At 44.5% G+C, this 24516-nt stretch overlaps 1 protein-coding gene across 1 annotated transcript in view; it reads right to left on the reverse strand.

The window, feature by feature from the left end:
- Window positions 1–24516, reverse strand: part of LOC139260355 (cGMP-dependent protein kinase 1) — a 1295119-nt gene that overhangs the window by 1108652 nt on the left and 161951 nt on the right. Inside the window, exon 2 of the mRNA XM_070876878.1 lies at window positions 607–773. Coding sequence (XP_070732979.1) covers window positions 607–773 — 167 coding nt within the window. The remainder of the gene's footprint in view (window positions 1–606; window positions 774–24516) is intronic.

Here is a 24516-nt window from a genome sequence, read left to right on the forward strand (position 1 = left end):
GGGGGAAAGGAATAAGGAATAGAAGGTTATGCGGATAGGGTTAGAGGTAGAAGAGTGGGAGCAGGCTCATGCAGTGCATATAAACACTAGCATGGACCAGTTGGGCCAAATGGCCTGTTTCTGTGCTGTATATTCTTTGTCATTCTGTGTAATTACTACAAGTAAATTAATGCAAGTGGCTCATTGTAAGGGGCAGAAATCATTTTACTAAGTCAATGGAAATGAAAATCAGGCGGGTTCTATAACGAGTTTACTGTCCAAGTGGTGATGGTAAAAATTACCCCCATTTATCACAATAGAATACTGCAGAATTGATTCATCCTTGCACTCTGTTAAGGCTGCCCATTTCTGATACAACCGCTCCATGGGTAATATAAAGGATTTATAAAAAATAGTTCAATACACATAGAATACTTTTCAATTAAAGTATGATCATCAAAATAACAGTATGCTATTTATTCTTAAAGTAGATTGGAAAATAAATAATTACACATTTTCATTTGTTAAAGAACATAAAAGCAATAATTGTAAGGCTGGAAGAACTGCTACAGATTTGTTGATGGTCAGTTGGTGCAATAATAAATAGAATCAGCTTAAAGAACCTACCTTCCATAACATAAACCAGGGAGCCCACATCACCCTCTTTGATGATGCAACTGTCCTTGCCATATTCCACTGGGTACATGCAGTCTACAATCTCTTGAATCTGAGACAACTCCAGATTTTTCATGAAGTCATTGTCCAGGATCGCTTCCTTAATCAGTTCCTTGGATCTAAAGTCAAAATAAATGAGTAATTGTCAACTGAGTCCCTGAACAGCAAACCATTGGCAAAGATAATTAAACCATCAAATATCTCTTGTTGTAAAGAAGTTTGAGAACTCGATCAAAATAAGAGGTAAAACAATTAATACAATACATCATGCAAGTGATTGCAGTAGTACATAGAATAATCAGACAATTACATTGAAACATAGAAAATAGGTGCAGGAGTAGGCCATTCGGCCCTTCGAGCCTGCACCACCATTCAATAAAATCATGACTGATCATTCCCTCAGTACCCCTTTCCTGCTTTCTCTCCATACCCCTTGATCCCTTTAGCCGTAAAGGCCATATCTCACCCCTTCTTGAATATATCCAATGAACTGGCATCAACAACTCTCTGCGGCAGGGAATTTCACAGGTTAACAACTCTCTGAGTGAAGAAGTTTCTCCTCATCTCAGTCCTAAATGGCCTACCCCTTATCCTTAGACTGTGACCCCTGGTTCTGGACTTCCCCAACATCGGGAACCTGTTGCAAGTATTTGTATTGGGTGCAAACCATTACCGATGCTGTGAACCGTCTTAAATGACTTAAGTTATACCGAAAACCTCAAAGAACTTGCTGGTGGACAGTGATCAAACTATATGATTCAAAGAATAGGTACAGAACCCGAAGGCATTATGTCACATATAAAGTAAGGAGCTGTGAAGTGGCTCCAAGGTCCAAATAGAAGATAGGCAATATGAACTATTTTCTAAGGAAAAATCTAGCCTGGGCTGGCCAAATCAAACAAGAATGCCATCACAAAGATCCAACAGGTTCTTGACATCTGTGGCCACCACTGCTTCTGCAATAATAGCATTACAGTTCTAATCACATGTATACATGAACAGCTATTACAACAAAAAATATCAACTTCTAGAAGGAACTTGTGATAGTCAAAATTATGCCAAGACTTAGAGGGTTAATTTCTGATGACAGATTGCACAAAACTTGACTTGTATTCCCTTGGGTATAGGAGATTGAGGGGCGATCTAATCGAAGTATTTAAAATGTCAAAAGGATTTGATAGGGTAGATACAGACAAACTATTTCTGCTGGTGCAGGAATCGAGAACAAGGGGATATAATCTCAAAATAAGAGCTAGGCCGTTCAGAAGTGAAATCAGGAAATGCTTTTTTCACACAAAGGGTATAGGAGATTATCTGGAACTTTCTTCCCAACATGCTGTGAATGCTGGGACAATTGGAGTTTTCACATTAAGAGAGATAGCTTTTTGTTGCATAGGTTATCAAGGGACAGGGGCTAGAGGTAGATAAATGAAGTTGAGGTGCAGATCAGCCATGATCTAATTGAATAGTAGAGCAGGCTTGAGGGGCTGAATGGCCTATTCCGGTTCCTCTGCTCCTACATTCCAAGATTCACATACAGTGCATTACTTCGGAGTGCAGTTGTTGTTATGCAGACTGATGTCTACTTTCAACTTTCAAGCATTTACTAAATATTTGCTTATCCCATATTAAAATGAAGATAAACCTCAATGGACATATCCTTCCATTTGTCATAGAATATTAAATGCTGAATTGTTTATCCAACTTTTGGGGAGAAAAATATACTATGGAGGATTAGTATTTCTTGCTTGAAGTCCCATTTGCGATAACAGCTTCATTACAATTGTCAATCGTTCCCGAAGAGCAGGACATACTGCTGCTGAGGAGAAGTCAGACAGTAATTAACGCTGGTCCAAAGGAAATGATATACATCTGCAATATTGAGGGTACATAACGATGATAACTTGAATTGCTTTGAAACTTTAAAACTGCATTCTAGAAAATGTTTAATGTGAGAAAGAGCTCTTACTTAACTCAACTTTACACAGTAAATTCAAATTTACCAAGTACAAAGTGATTTAGTGAGTGCTGCACAGGAAATAGTCTTCGTAGAAGAATAGGACTGGTGCCAAAGTAATGTCTGCTTTACAGTTCACCACAGTGCTTGGATATAGGGGAGGGGAGGGTCTCCTTAATCTCACACAGGCGGAGTTTCTGATTTGGACTGTGTTGTGACAGAATGGTGCAGAGTAAAAGCAAGGTATTTCCTCACAGGAAGAGAGTACAAAAACATGATAGGCAATCCAATCTAGTCATTCCCATCTCTCAGTCGGCACGTACACAGCATTGAGGTAAAGGCCTGAGAGCCTTTACATCTCCTTTCTCCAGGATGTTACATATAATAAAAAATACGCATTTACATAGCGCCTTTCACGTCCACCGGACGTCCCAAAGCACTTTACAGCCAATTAAGTATATTTTGAAATGTAGTCACTGTTGTGATGTAGGAAACGAGGCAGCCGATTTGCTCCCACAAACAGCAATGTGATATTGACGATATAATCTGTTTTAGTGATGTTGATTGAGGGATAATTATTGGCTAGGATACCGGGGAGAACTCCCCTGCTCTTCTTTGAAATCGTGCCATGAGATCTTTTATGTCCACCTGAGAGAGCAGACGGAGCCTCGGTTTAACGTCTCATCCAAAAGATGGCACCTCTGACAGGGCAGAACGCCCTCAGCACTGCACTGGAGTGTCAGCCTAGATTTTTGTGCTCAAGTCTCTGGAATTGGACTTGAATCCTCAACCTTCTGACTCAGAGGTGCGGGTGCTACCAACTGAGCCACAGATGACACTGTAGAGGCAAAAGGTAGGGAATAAATTCCTTAAAAGGATTAGCGAAAAAAGAAGCAATGCAAGTTTAACAGTGCAGAACTTATCGGAACAAGGCTATGTTTCTTCTATGCTAAACTTTAAGATTGTGATATCTTCAGCGCCATACAACACACAACCTGAAAGATGGCTGCAGATTCCGGAAACTTCGGACCTGCTGGTCAGATGACCTTCTCTTTATTAAACAGCACTAGCGGCAGTAACACAGGCATCTACAGTGTGTGGAGCTACAGACATTACGCTTCTCTCTCCTTAATGAAGAAGTTATTATAAAAAACAATCATCATACATAATTTGCATGGTCATATATACCAAAAGATAGGGACTTGTTTTGCCATATTTACAAATCAAGCTTAACCACTTGTGTTCTGTTTCGAAGCGGTTACCTTCACTCTCGAACAGAACCTTCCAAACATGGTGTCGAATTTAAACTCATTCGAGGCTGATTCCGAGAGAAGTTTTCCTCCAAGGGATGCCCTTGATTTCCATTTGAACTCTCTCTAACTTCAGACTGTTTGTTTTCCTGACTCGGACTTAAATTCTGACTTTCTTTTGGATTGGTTTCCAGTACATTGGATGTAGGATATGCTACTGGTGTATCAAAACTATCTGATGAGTCAGAAATAATTGAATCACTCCTATTCTCAACTACTTCCATGTCTGTGGGTAAAATATGATCAATGTGAACAAACCTAACCTGTCCGTTATCTTGACCAAATATGTGCGAGGACCACATATCTTCACCACTCTTCCTGGTAACCACTTTACCCATTTATGGTGACGGTTCTTCACTCTCACCTTCTGATTTAATTTCACACTTCTCTCTTTTACTCGACCTCTATCATGATTCTCTTTCTGTCTTAATTGTGTCTCTTCTACGGACTGTGCCAAGTTTGGTTTTAACAACGAGAATCTGGTTCGTGGCTGTCGTTTGAGAAACAACTCTGCTGGTGTTCTACTAGTAGTTGTGGGAGGAGAATTACGATACGTAATTAGAAAATTAGCCAATTTGTGGTCCACTGTTGGATTTGGTTGCAACATTTGTTTTAGGAGGTCATGTTTTACAATTTGTACAGTGTGCTCTGCTGCACCATTTGAAGCAGGGTGGTATGGTGGAACCTTGGTATATTTCTCACCATTTTTGCTCCTGAACTGTGCAAATTCTTCTGAACAAAATTGTGGTCCATTATCTGAAACAATTTCTTCTGGGAGGCCAAATGAAGAAAATAATCTTCGCAAAATGTCTAATGTTTTACTTGTTGTTATTTTCCATATTGGAAACACCTCGACCCACTTCGAATGGCTATCAATCACAATGAACAATTGTTGTCCTTCTAACTCAACAAAATCAATATGTAGCCTTTGCCACACTCTGGGAGGCCATTTCCATGGCTGTAATGGTACTGATGGTGGTTGCTTGCTTACCAATTGACATGTCGTACACTGACTCACGATGTACTCTATATCTTTATCAAGACCTGGCCATCATAAATAACTGCATGCAAATCTCTTGATCAAGCACATTCACAGGTGCTGGTCATGGAGGTCTCCTAATAACTTGGACCTGAATTTATTTGGTATAACCACTCTTGCACCCCACATGATACAATCTTTATCGACTGATAATTCATTCCTACGAATGAAGAATGGATGAATATCTTTGTCTGTTACCTGGTTTGGCCATCCGTGTGCAATATAATCATACACCTTTGATATAACTGGGTCACGTTTGGTTGCTCTACCAATCTCTTCAGCTGTGATTGGCAGTTCATCAATGTATGAAAAATAAAACACTTCTTCCCTATCGGGTGTAACTTGTGATGGGGAAGGCAATCTAGACATAGCATCAGCATTACTGTGATCAGATGATCGTCTGTATTCAATATCATATGTATATGCTGACAAAATCAAAGCCCATCTCTGCATTCGGGCTGCAGCTAATGTTGGAACTGGGGACTTTGGATGGAGGATTGCTGTCAGGGGCTTATGGTCCGTAATGAGAGTAAACTTATGACCATACAATAGTTGTGGAACTTCTTGACCCCAAAAATTAATGCCAAAGATTCCCTTTCGATCTGCGCATAATTACGCTCACTGGCACTGAGAGTGCATGAAGCAAAAGCAATTGGTCTCTCCTCCCCACTACATAATACATGAGAGATTACTGCCCTAGCTCAACATGGAGAGGCATCACATGCTAGCTTGATCTCCTGAGATACGTCATAGTGAACTAACATGGTGCTCTCTACCAAGTTGCTTTTACATTCCTTGAATGCTGTATCACATTCTTTTGACCACTTCAAATGGACCTGTTTTTTCAATAGGTCATTCAGTGGATGTAATACAATAGCCAAATTTGGTAGGAACTTCCCATAATAGTTCAAAAGACCCAAAAATGATCGACGTTCAGTGACATTCTTGGGAGTGGGTGCATTTCTGATTGCATCCAATTTTTCCTTGGTTGGATGCAAACCATCTTTGTCTACTCTGTATCCTAAGTATTCCACTGAGTTTTGAAATAACTCACACTTGTGAGCAGACAATCGTACTCTGTGCTTCTTTAGCCGTTTGAGGACTTCATTCAATATGTTCTTATGAATTTGCCTATTTGGTGCTGAAATTAGTATGTCATCCAAATAACATACCACCCCTTCAATACCTTGCAAAATCTGATTCATTATCCCTTGGAATATGGCAGGGGCGGATAAAATGGTAGCCTATTAAATTGATACAGGCCTAGATGGGTATTTATAGTTAAACATGACTTAGACTCCTCATCTAGTTCAAGCTGTAAGTAGACATTCGTAAGATCCAACTTTGAGAAAATCTGACCCTCTGTCAGTGTTGTGAACAAATCTTCTATATTTGGCAATGTATTGGGGACATTATCCTCTAGAACCTGGTTTACGGTTACTTTAAAATCACCATACAATCTTACCTTACCATCGGACTTAGGTACAACAACAATGGGTGTAGCCCAATTACATGGAGTTATCTTAGAAATAATGTTCTCAATCTCTAGTCTTTTGAGTTCTTGCTCAACTTTCTCCTCGAGTGCATATGGTACGGAACGTGGCTTGTAGTAAACCGATCTAGCGTCCTTCTGTACCCTGACACTTGCCATGAAGCGTTGGATCGGACTGCCCATTTCGCAGAACACTTTCGGATAATTCTTGATGATGTCATCCTTTGACGCAAATCTCGTTTCAGCACGAAAAATCTCACTCCAATTCAGCTTCAGTGATCCCAACTCATTTCTTCCTAGTAAGGCAGGCTTGTCTCCTGCCACTACTATTAGAGGCAAGCTCTGAATGTGATCCTTGTATTTTATTGGTACGGTGATACGACCTACCACCAGAATGTTCTCTCCTGAGTAGCCTCGCAGCTCTACCTTGGCTTTCTACAATGGGAAATCCCGCAATTTGTCGAGGTATAGCGACTCTGGTACTGCACTCACGGATGCACCAGTGTCGATTTCCATGGATATCTTGAAACCTGCAACATCTATGTGGATTATGATACTTTTCGAATCGGCGTCTGTTAATCTCGTGCTCCTGATAACGTTTAACTCTAACATCTCCTCGTCCTGTTGTTGTTCTTCCATGCTATGTAGTCTCTGGGGATTTCTACTTATAGCTTTGAAAGCTGGTTTACCCTTCAGTCAGCATGCCTTTGCAAGATGCACAGTTTTCCTGCAGAAGAAACACTCTGCCTTCACATATGGACAACTTTGATCAATGTGTTGTCCCAGGCACCGATAGCAGGACGTCAATGCTCTGTTACCATTTCCAGTTTCTGAGACTTTGGGACCCCACCGCCTTTTACTTTGAACCTGCAGACGATTCACCTCGGTTGTCTGATGACTGAAATTAATATGAAATTCTTTGGAATATTGGTCGGCTACGCTCATTGACCTAGCTGTCTGACAAGCTAAATCAAAAGTCAAGTTAGGCGTTGTCAATAACTTTCTTCTGATCACATCATTTTTCATCCCACAAACAAAGCGGTCTCGCGATACTCGGTTCTGAAAGTCTCCGAAATTACAGTGAATAGATAGCTTTTTTAATGCTACAATGTACTCACTGATATTTTTTTCGGCCTTCTGATTTTGTATTCCGAAACGATAACTTTCAGCAATTTCTAACGGAACGGGGCTGTAATGTTGTTCTAACTTAGTTGGAATTTGTTTCAGCGTTGTATCCTTTGGCTTGTCAGACACAAGCAAATTTATCAGTGTTTCATACAAATCGGGCCCAGACTCAGTTAAGAATATAGCTCTTATTCGTTCCAACACTGCCCAGTTATTGTCTTCATTACCGGGGACTTTTATGGCATTATTTGCAGTGAAAAACATTTCTAGCCGATCCACATACGTTCTGAAACTTTCACGGTCGCATTGAAATGCCCCCAAATGCCTTATAACTTCCATAAGGGCAGCCAATTTGACTCTGGCAGTTTAACCAAGAATGCTCTTAATTTACCTTGGATTTGTAGCTGTTACCAAAAACAGTGAAGCTCTCAAAGTCTCTTTGTCAGCTGGCTGAATCCTTCACCACCAACTATTTCAGCTTTGCATTATCCGATTACATCCCATTCTTGTTGCCAAATTTGATATATTCAGAGAGCACACAACACACAACCTGTAAGATGGCTGCAGGTTCCAGAAACTTCTGACCTGCTGATCAGGTGACCTGCTCTTTATTAAACAGCACCATCTGCAGTAACACAGGCATCCACAGTGTGGAACTACAGACATTACAAAGATCAGCAACTAATTATTAACTAGGTTATTGGATCATAATACAGCTCTAAACATATAGTTCATAAGTACCATATGTTTGCCTTCTAAAATGAAAATGAAAGCCCTATTCTGAATGGGTTTATTTACGTCTGACATATTTGTATCAATGGCATCCTATTGGATAGCAAGATATTGAATATACATATTTAAATAATTTGTAAATCACTCATTGGATGATTTAGTGACCCATGCAAACATTGAAACAGATTTTCACCTTCAGATTCCTTTTTTTTATAGCACTATAGAAATTACTTACTGTATTGTATGATCCCTTTTCAAATCTCTAATGCCGCAATGCATTGGCTTATACTGACTGCTGTATTATATTATATAAGCCCCATACACAATATGCAAGTGCAATATTGATACGGGCCAATAATTACTGTGACTCTTAAACAAGATACCACCATCAGTCATTTACCAAAGAAAGTATGAATCCCCATAAAATCAGCTGAAGCATAAAAGTGAATGACAAGCTGACAGTTACAATTGGAAATCCTAGTTTAAAGGGAATATACTGAATGTACTCCAAAGATAAGCAACTATACTGGGACAATGTTGCAGCAAACTATATTACACATCCACTTTTACTATGTAGTGACTATTGTCTTATAAACAAAACAATTTGTGTGATGATTATTTTACCATAATAATAATTGCTGTATAGTGTATCCAGAAAATGAATAAACTGTTTTGCGGCCTAATCCATCAGAATGACAGACACCGGCACTGGTGCCAATGAACTAATTACCGTTACTGAAAGAATAAGAGTAGCATTAATCACTAGAAATTTCTAATTGCAAAATTATAAATGGCAATTAGAAATAAAACACATTTTAATTATAATGCCATAGTTGTCACAAATGTTATAATAATCTTCAAATTTAATCAAACCATCTTATTCATTAAACAACAGTAGCAAATCTCTATCGAGAAACTGAAGTAGATAGCTTCTCCTCTGCACCCATATGTTAAGCTCTGACATGACCCAAGGTTCCATCCCCACACCCTCCTGTTCCTCATATATGTGTTGCACAATTATCTATAGGCAGGGGTCCAGCTTCTGTATCGCTACCAATGATGCCTAGCTTTATCCTCTTGCCTCTATCCTCTACTCTACAACGTTTTCTCTACTATTGGACTGCTATGGGCCAGACGTTGCTCCACCTAAACACTGAACCCAACCTTGACTCATGTTAGGAACCCCACACCTTGTCCCTCAATTCCATTCCGATGGTTTGCTCAGGTTCAACCCTACAGGGCATGGACTCAGTGTCCTTCCCAACCCTGAGCTGATTTTCAAACTCCGCATCCAGCCCAGTACCAAGAATTTGCTTCCAAAATATTGTCCACCTCCATCTTAATCTCACCCCTCCTATCATTGAAAGGCTCATCCATTGTCACCTTCAGATTTGATTTTTCCAAACGCCTCTTATCCAACTTACACAAACTCCAATTCATCCAGAACTTCATTTGTCACATCCTATCCCACATCAAAACTTGCTCACCCAGTGATTCTCCAACCCCCAGTGCAATAATTTCTAAAAGTGCAGCAGCTCAGAGTGGGAAAACAGAGTTGGGTAAGTGGGAGAGTCTTAAGGCTTAATCGCTGTTAAATCATTTGGAGGCTAGTGGCAATTGCTAGTAGCTTCTAAGTAAGATCAACAGATAAATATTTAGGATTCTTTCAGGCTTAAGTAGAGACAAACTAGCTAGCTCTCCAGTAGTTTGCTAAGTAGCCAGTTAGTTAAAACTAGTTAAAACCAGTCCTTTAAACAGCTGATCAGTGGTGACTCATCTGAACCACAAGCAGTTTAAAAACAGAGGATTGGGTGCTGCTCGCATGGAGTGTAGCAGCTCAGAGTGGGAAAAGAGAGTTTGGTAAGTGGGAGAGTTCAGTGAAGTGAGGGCAGGAGATGTTGCTTTGCCTTGTTGTTCCTAACTTTTCCCGCAGAGCTGCGGCGTACCTGAACGGGGGCAGACCCAGGACCGAGAGTGGGGATAAAAGCCAGAGCAGACCACAGCATGCGGCCAGTGTAATCTCCTGGACTGGTTGGGTCGGAGAGGAATTTTCCCAGATTTTGTCCCCAATTGGCCTGGTTTTTTTTCTGGGTTTTTTTGCCTCTCCCAGGAGATTGCACAGCTCTGGGTGAGGAGAACTCTGCAGTGTGACATCACAGGTAAGGCAGGTAAGTGATTAGTCGTGATTGTGGGCTCAGTTTTTCTTTTAAGTTAACATATAGCATATAACTAAATACTAAAAACTAACTGTAAAGTCGTGTCCCCGCAGTACAGATTCACACGAGGCACATACTGAAGTCAAGGTCACTCAGGACCTGCACCTTTATTACACAGCTCTCGAATGCCACACTTGCCTGAGACCTGTCCTTATATACCTGTCTGGGACAGGTATCCAGTGTCTCCTGCAAGTGCACCCCTGGTGGTAAGGTAAGCTTGTGGTTACAAGTCATCTCTGGTTACAGTCATGTATAGCATGGTAAGATACAGTTATGTACAGTAGTGTGAGATACATGACACTAACCTTTATTTGTTTAATTAATTTAATAAACTATATAGAGTAAATACTTGATTGAGACTAAACTAATTAAATAAAATAATGGGAAAACAGGAGATGTGTTGCTGCTGCAATATGTGAGAGTTTCTGAACAGTTTGGTCCAGGGTGACTACATCTTTGGTAAGTGTCTGCGGCTCAACGAACGTCGGAGACTCCAAGTTGAGGAGCTGGAGTCCGAGCTGCAGACATTGCGAGGCATCAGGGAGGGAGAAAGTTACCGGGACCTTTTGCTCTAGAAGGCAGCCACACCCTCTAGATTTAATACTTTATAATTGACACGTGGTCAGGGACAAGAGGGTGAGGCAGGTAAGGGGATCCAGGAGGTAGTATTGCGGGAGCCTCAGTCCCTGCACTTGTCCAATAGATTTGAGGTTCTTGCAACCCTTGAGGACAAGTGTGCAGACTGTGGGGTGGTCGAGCAGACTGACCAAGGCACCGTGGTGCAGAAAGCCATTCAAGTGGGGGGAGTAAAGAGGTAGGTGGTTGTCATAGGGGATAGCATAGTTAGGGGGATAGATAGGGTTCTCTGCAGCCGAGAGCGTGTGTCCTGAAAGCTGTGTTGTTTATCCAGTGCCACGGTAAAGGGCATCTCCTCCGGCTGGAGAACGTGGAGTGGGAGGTGGGGTATCCAGTTGTTGTGGTACACGTAGGTACCAATGACATAGGTAGGACTAAGAAAGAGGTTCTGCTGAGAGTTTGTGCAGCTCGGGACTAAATTGAAAAGCAGAACAACAAAGGTAATAATCTCTGCATTATTACCTGAGCCACGAGCAAATTGGCAAAGGGTCAATAGAATCAGGGAGATGAGTGCGTGGCTCAGAGGCTGGTGTGGGAGAAGTGGGTTTCGATTTGTGGGGCACTGGCACCAATACTCGGGAAAGAGAGAGCTGTTCCGTGGGGATGGAATACATCTGAACTATGCTTGGACCAGAGTTCTAGTGAATCGAATAACTAGGGAGGTAGACAGGGCTTTAAACTAAATTAGGAGGGGGGGGGAAGAGGATCACAGTGGAGAGAAATCTAGAATGCTAAAGAGAAAAGAAAAGGAAGCAATGCAGGAAAGTGATTGTGGTAAGGATAACCAGATTATGTCAGGAAGGGACAGAGCATACAAACAAAAGAGTGCACTAACAAATAGGGTCCAGGTAAGAAAAAATAGTGATAAGACAAATAGGGCTATAGTACAAAATAATGTTAAGATGTCTAATATTGTTAAAAAGACAAATCTAAAAGCATTGTATCTGAATGCATGAAGCATCTGGAATAAGGTAGATGAATTAACAGCGCAAATAGATGTAAACGGATATGATATAGTTGCAATTACGGAGACATGGTTGCAGGGTGACCAGGTTTGGGAACAGAATATCCAAGGATATTCGATATTTAGGAAGCACAGGCAAAAAGGAAAAGGGGGTGGTATGGTGTTAGTAAAGGATGAAATCAGAGCAATAGTGACTAAGGATATTGGCTCAGAAAACCAAGATGTAGAATCAGTCTGGGTGGAGCTAAAGAGCACCAAGAGGCAGAAAACATTGGTGGGAGTTGTCTACAGGCCTCCAAACAGTAGTGGTAATGTAGGGGATGGCATCAAACAGGAAATTAGAGATGCATGTAACAAGGGTACTACAGTAATCGTAGGTGACTTTAATCGACATATAGACTGGCCAAACCAAATTAGTAATAATACTGTGGAAGATGAATCCCTGGAGTGTGTATGAGATCGTTTTTTAGACCAGTATGTTGAGCCTACTAGGGAACAGGCTATCCTAGATTGGGTATTGTGCAATGAGAAGGGGTTAATTAACGGTCTTATTGTGCGGGGTCCTTTAGGGAAGAGTGACCATAACATGATTGAATTCTTCATTAAGATGGAAAGTGAAGTAGTCCAATCCAAAACTAGGGTCCTCAATCTAAACAAAGGAAACTACGAAGGTATGAGGAATGAATTGGCTATGATTGATTGGGAAGATTCATTAAAAGGCTAGGCAATGGCTAACATTTAAGGAACAAATGCATGAATTGCAACAGTTATACATTCATTTCTGGCATAAAAACACAAAAGGAAAAGTGGCCCAACCATGGCTAGCAGAAGAAATTAAGGATAGTATTAGATCCAAAGATGAGTTACACAAAGTTGCCAGAAAAGTAGCAAGCCTGAGGATTGATAGCTGTTTAGAATTCAGCAAAAAAAGGACCAAGAGATTGATTAAGAGGGGAAAAATAGAGTCTGAGAGTAAACTTGCAAGGAACATAAAAAACGACTGCAAAAGTTTCTACAAGTACGTAAAAAGAAAAAGATTAGTGAAGACAAATGTAGGTCCTTTACAGACCGAAATGAGAGAATTTATAATGGGGAACAAGGAAATGGCAGAACAATTAAATAAATACTTTGGTTCTGTCTTCACGGAAGAGGACACAAATAACGTCCCAGAAATGCTCAGGAATCAAGGGTCTAGTGAGCAAGAGGAATTAAAGAAAATGATGATTATTAGTAAGACAATAGTGCTGGAGAAACTAATGGGACTGAAGGCTGATAAATCCCCAGAGCCTGATGATCTGCATCCCAGAATACTTAAAGAGGTAGCCATGGAAATAGTGGATGCATTGTTTGTCGTCATCCAAAATTCTATAGATTATGCAACAGTTCCTGCAAATTGGAGGGTGGCAAATGCAATCCCACTATTTATTTAAAAAAGGAGGGAGAAAGAAAACAGGGAACTACAGACCGGCTAGCCTAACATCAGTAGTATTAGAGTCTATTATAAAGGATGTGATAATGGCACACTTAGATAATATCAACGGGATTAAACAAAGTCAACATAGATTTATAAAAGGAAAATCATGTTTGACAAACCTACTGGACTTTTTTGAGGATGTAACTGATAGAATAGATAAGGGAGAACCAGTGGATGTAGTGTACTTGGATTTTCAGAAGGCCTTTGATAAAGTCCCATACAAGAGGTTAGTGTGCAAAATTAAAGCACTTAGGATTGGAGGTAATGTACTTGCATGGATTGAAAATTGGTTAACTGACAGTAGGAATAGACAGGTCTTTTTTGGGGTGGCGGGCAGTGACTAGTGGGGTACCACAGGGATCAGTGCTTGGGGCCCCAGCTATTCACTATATATAAATGATTTGGATGAGGGAACCAAAGTTAATATTTAAAAGTTTGCTGACAACACAAAATTAGGTGGGATTGTGAGTTGTGAGGAGGATGCAAAGACACTACAAGGATGTCTTGCTACAGTTATACTGGCCTTGGTGAGACAGCACCTGGTGTTTTGTGTGCAGTTTTGGTCTCCTTACCTAAGAAAGGATATACTTGCAGCGAAGGTTCACCGGATTGATTCCTGGGATGGCAGGACTGTGGTACAAGGAGAGATTAGGTCGATTATGCCTGTATTCACTAGAGTTTAGAAGAATGAGAGGGGATCTCATTGAAACGTATAAATTTCTGATTGGGTTGGATAGACTGGATGCGGGGAGGATGTTTCCCCTGGCTGGGAAGTCTAGAACAAGGGGTCACAGTTTCAGGATACGGGGTAGGAAAGTTAGGACTGAGATGAGAATTTTTTTCACTCAGAGGGTGGTGAAACTGTGGAATTCTCTACCACAGAAGGCTATGGAGGCCAAGTCACCTGTTTCTATGTTTCTATGTAAATATTTTCTGTAATTTATAAATTCCTCCACAGTCCTACCTATGCAACTCTCTCTAGCCCTATATCCCAACTCATAGCTTCTGCTCCACTGTGCCTGGACTATGGTCCAATCATTGGTGACAGAGCCTTCAGGTATCATGGCTCTGCACTCTTGCACTATCTACCTAAACCTTCTTTCCAACCTATCTGCTCAACCATGCCTTTGGTCACCTCCATTAAATTCTTACACAATTTCTACTCGATGCAAGGTCAGTTCCTCTATGAAGAAGTGCTTTAAGATATTTCACAGCATTAATGGTGCCATATTCTACCTACTCTTAAACTCTGGTAATCTGAGGATACTCGGAAGCTGTGAAACAATCTTTATGCTTAATAATGAAGTGATCATCTTCCAGTGTTATCTATACTTTCCTAACAAACAATAAAAAAAGATGGCACAATAGTTTTACAAGACATACATAGCAGCAAAGCAAATTTAGCTGAGAAGATATGTGCAATGGGCTTTCAGAAAATTAAGAAAACTGGGTCAAAACTCTAATTTTCTGTTGATTTAGCAATCTGCCCAGCACATTTGGTTTACCGTCTACTTATGGCTAAGTAAGGGGATATTTACATTAGAATCACAATCATTATGAGGGAGGGCCAGATTAGGCAGCCTATTGGAGTCAATACAGATGTTTTGATATGGAATAACATCCATTGTACTCTCCATGGCTATAGACATGGATTGTCATCCATGAATGTTAATCTTCAAGTGGAACAATTTCAATTAACATGCCTGTATGTATTTTCTGAGTATGTTCATTAGTCACCAAGTTCTTCAGGTAGTGGAAGAGGCCAAACCACAGTGGGGAAATATAAATATATAAGTAATGTAATTTTTATGATAAGAAATCATAGAATTTACATCATAGGAGGCCATCCAGCCCATTGTGCCTGTACCAATGTGAGCTTTTACTAGAGCTATCAACTCTAATTCAACTTCCCTGTCCCTTCCTCTTTAATATTCTTCCTTTATAAAAACTTCTGCAGTCGCCTTTTAATGATGCTACAGTTTCTGCCACTTCATCTTCCATGTTCTGATAACTCTTTTTGTGTGAAGACATTTCTTTTAACTTCCCCTTCAGTCTTTTAATGATAATCTTGAGTCTAATCTCACTGATTCCTGATTTCCGAGTTACCAATCAGCTGAAACAATATGCCCCTTCTCAAAGGCTTTATAATTTGGACAACCTCTATTAGATCGCCATTTAACCTTCTTTATTCCAGTGTAAAAGGGGTCTTTGTTCCAAACTATAACCTTTAATTCCTGGTATTATTCCATTGAATCTTTGCTGTATGTTTTCCATGGCTCTAATATGCTTCTTATATTGGAGTGGCAAGAACTAAGTGCAATATCCATCTATCCTGACCAATGCGTTACATAAATTTAGCACCACTTCCTTGTATATTCAATGCCCCTATTTCTAAGAGGCACAGTTCCTTTTGCCTTTTTCTACCTGCGCTCCTGCCTTCAAAAATCTATATCTGCACTTCTAAATATCTCTTAGGCCACTCTGTTATGTGGCTGAAATTGCCCATCGCCCAAAACGAGGCGCACCTCCTGCTTTTTGCCGTTCATTACTGCCGCAAATTAGAGGGAAATTCAGCATTTTTGCTGGTAAAAAGGAGCAGTGCAGTATTGCTGGCGGAGTGGGCTGTTTGCAGCGGAGTGGCCGATTGGGACGTGAAATTCAACTGGTGCCGAATTACTCCAAACGAGCCAGCTGCTCCCTGGCCTTCTTAAAGGGCAGGGTTTGCAGCTAGGCCCGAGCACTGAAATCAGTTGCTTGCCAAGGTACGGCGAATCCAGGAGGTGCAAGGAGGGCCAGCAGATTCCCTGATGTGGAACTCGAGACCCTGACCGAAGCTGTGGAGGGAAGGTGGCACGCACTTTACCTGGACACAGGCAGAGCAACTTGTGCTGTGTTTGTTACTGCCTGGAGAGAGATCGCTGTGGCGGTCTCAGGGGCCTCCACTCATGACCGCACTGCCACCCAATGCCGCAAAATGCTCAACGACATAATTCGACTGATCAAAGGGAGTACATGTCCCCCCAACTCCTCACCTTCCATCTGCAAGCCTCTCCTTCACCGTCTCTTATTTCCCACCTTCACTATATAGTCACTGAAGCACCATTTGATTACTGAAGCCTATGTATATATGTATATAGGTATGTATATGTGTGCGTTCTCGCAACTGAGGCTCCATTTCATGTCACTCTTACACCTGCATGTAATGGACCCACACTTGCACTAATTGCCGAGGCCTCATGACACTGCTACTCAGCCAGCCTCATTTGCTTTGCAGGCAAAGCTTTCTCACAATTGTATTGAGCAACAGAGGACTGGTGGTCACGAGCCAGATATCCAGCAGCTCATTCACCTGGAAGAAAGGGATCAGAGGCTAGTGGGCCCACATGTTGCCTTACCTGTGGCCGCCGGTCATGTGGATCCCGCTGGGGGCAGCATCGGTAGGTGAAGGCCTTCCTTCAATGCCATCTCTTCCTGAAAGTGCCAGTGCCTACCAAGCATTTGCTTTTGATTGTGTGCATGTTGCATGGTGCAATGCCCTACCTCCCCCTCACGGGAGCCCTTGTGCCAGTTATGATTGCCGATGAGACCCCGGGTATGAGCCAAAGCTAGGACGACAGCCTTGAGACCACTGGCAGACAAAGCCAAAGAGAGACCATGAGACCACTGGGAGCCAAAGCCAGGGAGCGAACCTAGAGGTAACTGGGATCCAAAGCATGGATGACAGCCTTGAGCCCACTGGGATCCAAAGCTAGGGTGACTCCCTTGAGGCCGCTGGGAGCCAAAGCCAGAATAACATCCGAGAGCCCATTCCATCTATTGCCGGCATGTCCGATGAGGAAGAGGGGAACACCGCGTCACTGCTTCCTACACTCACACATGCCAGCTCAGATACTGGCAGTGCGCGGTCAGGATTGTTAGACATAGCAGAGGGTTCTGCACGAGGTGATGCACCGGGGTCTAGTGGGCTGCAGCATGGTGACGGGGCTCGGCAAGATCAGGTGCCATCTCTCCGGGGGGGGGGGGGGGCGAGTCCGCACCGGAGTTCGGTTGCAGAGGACTCAGACGAGCCCATCGATGGTGGGGCTTATGAAAGAAGTGTGGAGGCCATGCATTCCCAGATGTTCGGGGCACTGACAAGGGTGCCAGAGAGCTTGTCGCAAGTGGTCAGGAGCCTGGAGGAGTCCGCCTCCCGCGTTGTGGACAGCTCTGCGCGCACCATGGAGCCCACCATTGCCAGTGTGCAGGCGATGGTGGACTCCCAGAGAGACCGTGCGGATCCAGCTGTGATGCTGTGTATCGTGGGCGATACGGCAGCTGCCATTACAGCACAGGTGCAAGTGAACAAGTGTCTGTATTGGAGAGGGTGGCCACGGCCCTAGAAGCTCAGAATGCTCTCATGCACTCTGAGCAACAGGCCACGGAGCATCTTACTGCTGTCGTGCCTGGTGGCATCGAGACTGTGTCTGCTCTCATGCAGTCTCAGCTGGATGCCACATGAGAGTTGACTGTTGCCATCACAGCTGTGTCCACCACAGTCCATGGAGGACCTTCCGGTGTCGTGCCACATCATCGACCTGTGGTCCAGCAGATTGGTGGGGATGGTGAGGTGCTGCCCCGGGGAAGTGGCGCAGGCTCCTCGGACCAGAATCCCAATGTGCTCTCTTCGGATCACAGCAGTCCTGAGCCAAGACCTGTCACTCCATCATTGCTGCCAAGCATGGAATCGCCCCAGCCATTCCCGACTGAACGCACCGAGGAAGGTACGGCCCAGCAACCGGTCTTTCCAGGGCCAGACCTGGTCGAGGGCGTCGGAGCAGGACATCTGCAGCTTCTACACCTGAAACACAGCAGCCTTCCCAGACCCATGCCGCCACAGGGGAGACACTGTGGCATAGTTTGAGAATAGGTTTGCGTAAGAGGGGTTATAAGGAAATGTATAAGGGTTATAAATTACTATGTGTATGTTTATTGCACCATTATTTCTTGTGTAATAAATCTTTATGTTGTGTTTCAATATCTGTGCAGGTCTCATGTCACTGTGGGCAATGATGTGTGAAAGGGCTTATTGTGATGGCCATGGACATGCAAAGATGAAGGGTGAAGTGGGCATGAACCCATTGGAAATGAGTAGCAATGAGATGGCTCTGCACTTCCCCTGCGGGGTTTGGATGGCGATGCCACCTCCTGCGTATCCGGCGACCCGCGTCCTGGTCCTCCTCCTGTGCATTGTGCTCCTATGCCTCCTCCTCCTGGTCCTTCTCCTCAGGTGGTACTGCTGGCTCTTCCTCCAATGGCGGTGCCCTCATGATTGCCGGGTTGTGTAGCATGCAGCAGATGATCACGAATAGGGAGACCCCGCTCAGGCGAGTACTGCAAGACTCCACCAGAGCGATCCAGGCAACGGAAACTCTGTTTAAGGATCCCGATGCAGTGCTCAATCAAGCACCTCGTGGCTGAATGAGAGTCATTGTTGGCTTGCTGTGCAGCAGTCCTGGGGTTGCGAAGGGGAGTCAGCAGCCATATGCACAGAGGGGAGCCCTTTTCTCCAAGGAGCCAGCCGCAATCTTGGTTTTGACCAGCAAACATGCCGGGCACAAAGGTCTGGTGCAGGATGAAAGCATCGTGGCCACTGCCAGGATACCAGGCATCAACTGCCGTGATCTTGTGGTGGTGATCGCACACCAGCTGGACATTGAGGGAGTGGAATCCCTTGTGGTTTCTGAAGATCTCGGGATTGTTCAGTCGCGCCTTCAATGTGACATGGGTGCAGTCTATGCACCCTGGGGAAGCCCGCAATCCTGACCAATCTGCTCCGTCGCTCCAACTGCTTCTCCTTGCTCATCAGGAAGGAAATGTAGTCTCTCCTTCTCTTATAGAGAGCATCTGTCACTTGATGGATGGAGCTATGTGCGACGAACTGCGAAATGTTCGAGATGTCTGTGTAGCAGCTTGAAAAGATCCAGTCGCGTGGAAATTGAGTGCTCTGGTCACCTTGGATGTGACGGTCAGAGCTTTCCTCAACCTGTTTGAGGCTGGAGATCTGGCTACAGGAGTTTGCACAGCTCTGATGACGTCCTTCCAGAATCGGTCTCCAGAGACATGGGCCATCCATCAGGTCCATGTATGAGAGCTGCTGTCTGGACGATAGCGTCTTCTCCCCCCATGTCTATGTTTGTGTCTTCCTATGGCAGCTGCCTCATTACCTTCTCCCTCATGCTCTTGCTGTTCATCATCCTCTGTGGCGTGCTGCTGGGAAGCATCTGCCTCCTGTGCACCCTGCCTTCTTTCCATTGCGCCCACTCTCTGGTGTGGGGGATTAGCATACCCGACTCTCCTCCCATCGGCAGATACTTCCTGGACCATCTCTCTGAGTTGATGCAGGTCACCATCTCCATGGCCTTCTGCATGTTGGGCATCCATGTGTGCTGCATCCCTTGCCCGCTGCCTCTGGAGACGGTGCCGCCTTCTGCGTGCCTCCCTGCCACACACAATGTTCAGGAGGCATTCTGCTGCCAGCACTTCCCCCGTTTAGTTTGCCTCCACAAACAGGACTTCTACACTGACGGCTCTCTGTTGTCGAGATTGAAGACCCTAGGCCACTATCACTCAATCCAGCTCTGAACAAGGCAACTGGCAACATTTTTGAAAAGGCCGAAAAAAATCTCGTCACAAGAATGCGGCTACACGCAATGTGCCTTTAAAGGCCGCTGACGGTCTGAAGTAAGCACTGTGTACCGACCCAAAAAACTGTCCTTGGCACCAACAGGTGTCAGGAAGACTTTTTGAAGTGAATTTACCTTCTGGGGTGGATCTGCTCCGGTGCGCACTCTGAGACATGGTTAACGACGCATCTGCAGGACCGGAAGTGGGGGGAGCCGGGCGGATCTTCATACCACAGCAAAAACCTATGAGGGCAATGCCACGAACATCGGCCAATCTACCGTGAGTCGGTGACCATTCCACGCCACTCCGTGGCCGCCGCTTTCGAGTGGCCAGAGATCGTATCGGAAGGAGCAATTTCGGACCCACTTAGTTGCATCTTTACTGCAAGTTTAAAAGCCAGGAATCTGCCCAATGTTACAGACGTAAGCTTTAACATCCTATATGCCAATAAAATCGATGAGGCTATAAACAATAAACCTGATAAAGCAAGTAAAGATCCCAAGGGGGAGAAATTCGATAGTGACCCATTTGGGGTGTTAACTTTTGAAATATTAACGTCGGGCGCTGAGGATTCTGAACTTCTTCTAAATTGGGCTTTAACACCGCAGGAAAGGAAGCAGGGCAGTAAATCAAGTGGTAATGACCTCAGTGGGGCACTGCAGAGCTGCTATCACCAGAGTGCTACCGAATTTCAGGTGAGTTGCATTCAGCAATCATCCTTCAATCCTTTACACTGGCTCATTCCAGCTCTTAAAGGGGAGGTGGTATCAATCTGCAGCTGCACATTTTCGGCATTCCTGGAACTGAAGTTGACCGGCTACCAAGTGAAACACCTCAGCTATGACTGCTCCCAATCCAAACACCAGGGAGAGAGCTCATCGGTTCACTGATGTCGCATTGGAGGCATTGCAAGGAGCAAAGGGGGGAAGCGTTGTTCCTGGCCAGTGGAAGGAGGCCATTGCCCCAGGTCTTTAGGGCAATGTGGAGGGAAGTGGCAGAGGAGGTGTCAGCCAGTAGTGTGGTGCAACGCAGCCTGACAGTGTTGTAAAAGAATTCAACAACTAGTCGGGTGGTCAACATGAGTACATGCATAGCAATATCAAACTTTGTGCAGTGTGCACAGACAAAGAGCCACTCACCCACCATACATCTACACCTACTCAAACTCTCATCCTCATCACACGCATTGTCTACACTTATAGCTATTCAATGACAGCAGGCATATCTCTCAGACACATAGCGAGACTTTGACTCACACGTTTCTTTTGCAGGCCAAAATGGCACACAATCAGAGGGAGCAGCAGAGGACGGGTGAGGGGTGAACCTCAGCTCCAGCAGCTGTCCTACCTCGAGGAGCAAGTGTTGCAACTCATTGGGCCGCAGGTGGTGGGCGTGTGGCCGTCGGCGATGTCGACCCCGTTTGGGGCAACAATGGTATCTTCATACCCTCTCCTTTTCTCATCCCATTTCCCCCTCACACCAGAAGAATTTATCACTTTCCAGATCCTAATAGTGTCTGCATTTCTCGCTCCATTCACCCAACTCCCCCCCCCCCCCTGCCCCCGCCCTCTCCTTAACGCGAGTCTTGTGCCTTTATATTTTCAGATAATCAGCAAGCAGATGACCAAGCTGTCCCTGTGGCCCCCCCCACCCCCACCACCAAATGAGAGTGATGAAGGAGGACCCAAGCAGCGCACCACTGCATCTCTCACCCGCAGGCACCACCTCAGAGACTGGCACTATGCGATCATTAGAGGCAAGCCTAATAAAGGGCTCTGCTCTGGGTGATGCACCAGGGATGAATGGGCAGCAGCAAGGCCAAGGAGAAAAGGTAGCTCCCCGGAGGGAGAGTTCGAGCGCGAGTTCTGCTGCACAGGCCTCAGGTGAGGAGCCCGATGGAGAGGTGTTCACAACAAGCGTGACGGCCATGCACTCCGAGATGATCGCTGCAATGGCAAAGGTACCCGAGAGCCCCTCGGCAATGGTAAGGAGTGTGGACGAGTCCACCTCCAACACTGCACAGAGCTCTGCGCACACCATGGCTTCCATCATTTGCAGTCTTTACATGATGGTGGACTCCCAGAGAGACCGTGGGCACCCAGACCTCATGACTTGTGTCATGGGCGATGTGGCAGCTCCCATTGCGGCACAGACGAAAGCACCACAACGCCTTTGTGCTGTACTGCAGACAATGGTTGGCATCGAATCTCAGGCTGCTCTCATCCAGTCTCAGCTGGAAGCCACGCAAGCTCTAACTGCTGCCATCGTTGCTGGATCGACCTCAGTCCATTGGGGAATCTCACGGTTTCGTAGCAGGCCACCAATCTGTGCTCCAGCAGATTGGTGGGGATGCTGAGGTGCTGCCCCGGGGGTGTGGCAGTGGGTCTGTGGAGCAGGAACCTGCCGCCCTCTCAGGATGACCACATTCCTGATCCTAGTACTGCCACTCTGCCATTGTGCTTGTTGCTGCCTGTCATCCAGCCAGCCCAGACTGCCGCCGCCCAGCCTGAGGTGGTGTAATCTACAGCCGGGCCTTCCAGGCCCAGAACTGGTCGAGGGCGTCCTGCAAGACCATCTGTAGTCTCTGGCCCTGACACACAGCAGCCTTCCAGCAGGCCTGCTGCAGCCACTGGGGAGACATTACGTCGGAGCAGTAGAATAGGTAAAGGCAGAGTTAAGAGGGGATATAAAGTTTTGCACAGGGTCAATAGTAAATTAAGTTGTTGTTTACCTATGTGGTTAATGTTTTCGGATAAAGACCAAGATTCCATTGGCCTTCCTGATCACTTGCTGTACCTGCATACTAAGCTTTTGTGTTTCATGCACAAGGACCCCCAGGTCCCGCTGTACTGCAGCACTTTGCAATCTTTCTCCATTTAAATAATAAATTGCTGTTTGATTTTTTTCTGCCAAAGTGCATGACCTCACACTTTCCAACATTCTGCTGTCTTTCTCTGTGCCTCAGTTGCCTCCGACGGTGACATAAGAACATAAGAAATAGAAACAGGAGTAGGCCATACAGCCCCTCGAGCCTGCTCCGCCATTCAATAAGATCATGGCTGATCCGATCATGGACTCAGCTCCACTTCCCTGCCCGCTCCCCATAACTCCTTAACGTTTAGTGTGGTGGAAATATATTTTAAAAATATTTAAAAATGGGACAGGCTTATAAGGCTTAATGGTCTTTTTTCTGTAACTAACATTTGTTATGGTTGATGAATTATTTTTAAAATTATAAATGTGACAATCTTCCCGTTTCACTTTGGCCACAAGGTCGGTGCGGCAATGGCTCAGCCCGGCACTCTGCTCGAGTGTTGGGCTGATTGCACAAACCCCTCCCCCAACCCCCTACCCCCGCTCCCCGGTGGTCCAGGTAGGTGGGTTCCTCGTATGCAGAGTGGGCCCTTCCATTTAATTCAGGGAAGAGCCCCTCGTACGCAGTAGTGCTGCTGAGCCGTGCTCCTCGCTCCCACCCCAGTGACGCTGGTGCGCGAGGTCCAGTGCCAGCACACGCCCCGTGAAATGAGATAAATGTTGGACTTTCAACTCTGCCCTCAATGAAAGTCATGAATCGTTATGAGCCAGAACACTCCTTCAACTGCAAATCGCTCAAATCAGTCAAAACATTTGTCTGTCTATGTGAAACTAAGAAGGAACCATGATTGGCCAAATAAAGGTATACCGGATGCTGGCACCTTGAAATTGCGCTCCTCCAGTCCACATCTGACTGAAACCCAATTGCTGAAGCTGTCGTTGTCAGCACCAGGCATACAACTAGTGGACGATGGCTACTTCTTGGTCTGGGGTACTACCGGGTCGCTGCGCATGGTGATGATGTCAGCATCGCCGGGTGAAGCCAAGCGGGGCGCAAAGTCTTACCACTGCCGCAAAACTCCCACCGAATTTAGCAGAAGGCGCTGTTCTCGCTGCACCCAGTTGCAAAGAAGCCCAATTTCTCGTCCCAAAACTGTAGCAGTGATCTTTTTATTGTTCTATTTTGGCTTTAATAATAACAATTTGTCTAATGTAGCATGTTCTATCATTCCAAATAGATTTATATCAAATTTTAAATTGTACATCAGTGACTGCTTCATTAAACAATAAAATGCCTAACCTGGAACTACATATGGGAGCACACATTGGTTGGAGTATGTGACAAGGCAATAACACATCAACCAGATACAATGATTTCAAACTGTGAGAGTTAAAATTAATCTAGTTTATCAACATTATCTCGACCTTTAGATATACTGA

The sequence above is a fragment of the Pristiophorus japonicus genome, chromosome 3 (genome assembly GCF_044704955.1).
Source record: "Pristiophorus japonicus isolate sPriJap1 chromosome 3, sPriJap1.hap1, whole genome shotgun sequence".
Classification (NCBI taxonomy): Eukaryota; Metazoa; Chordata; class Chondrichthyes; family Pristiophoridae; genus Pristiophorus; species Pristiophorus japonicus.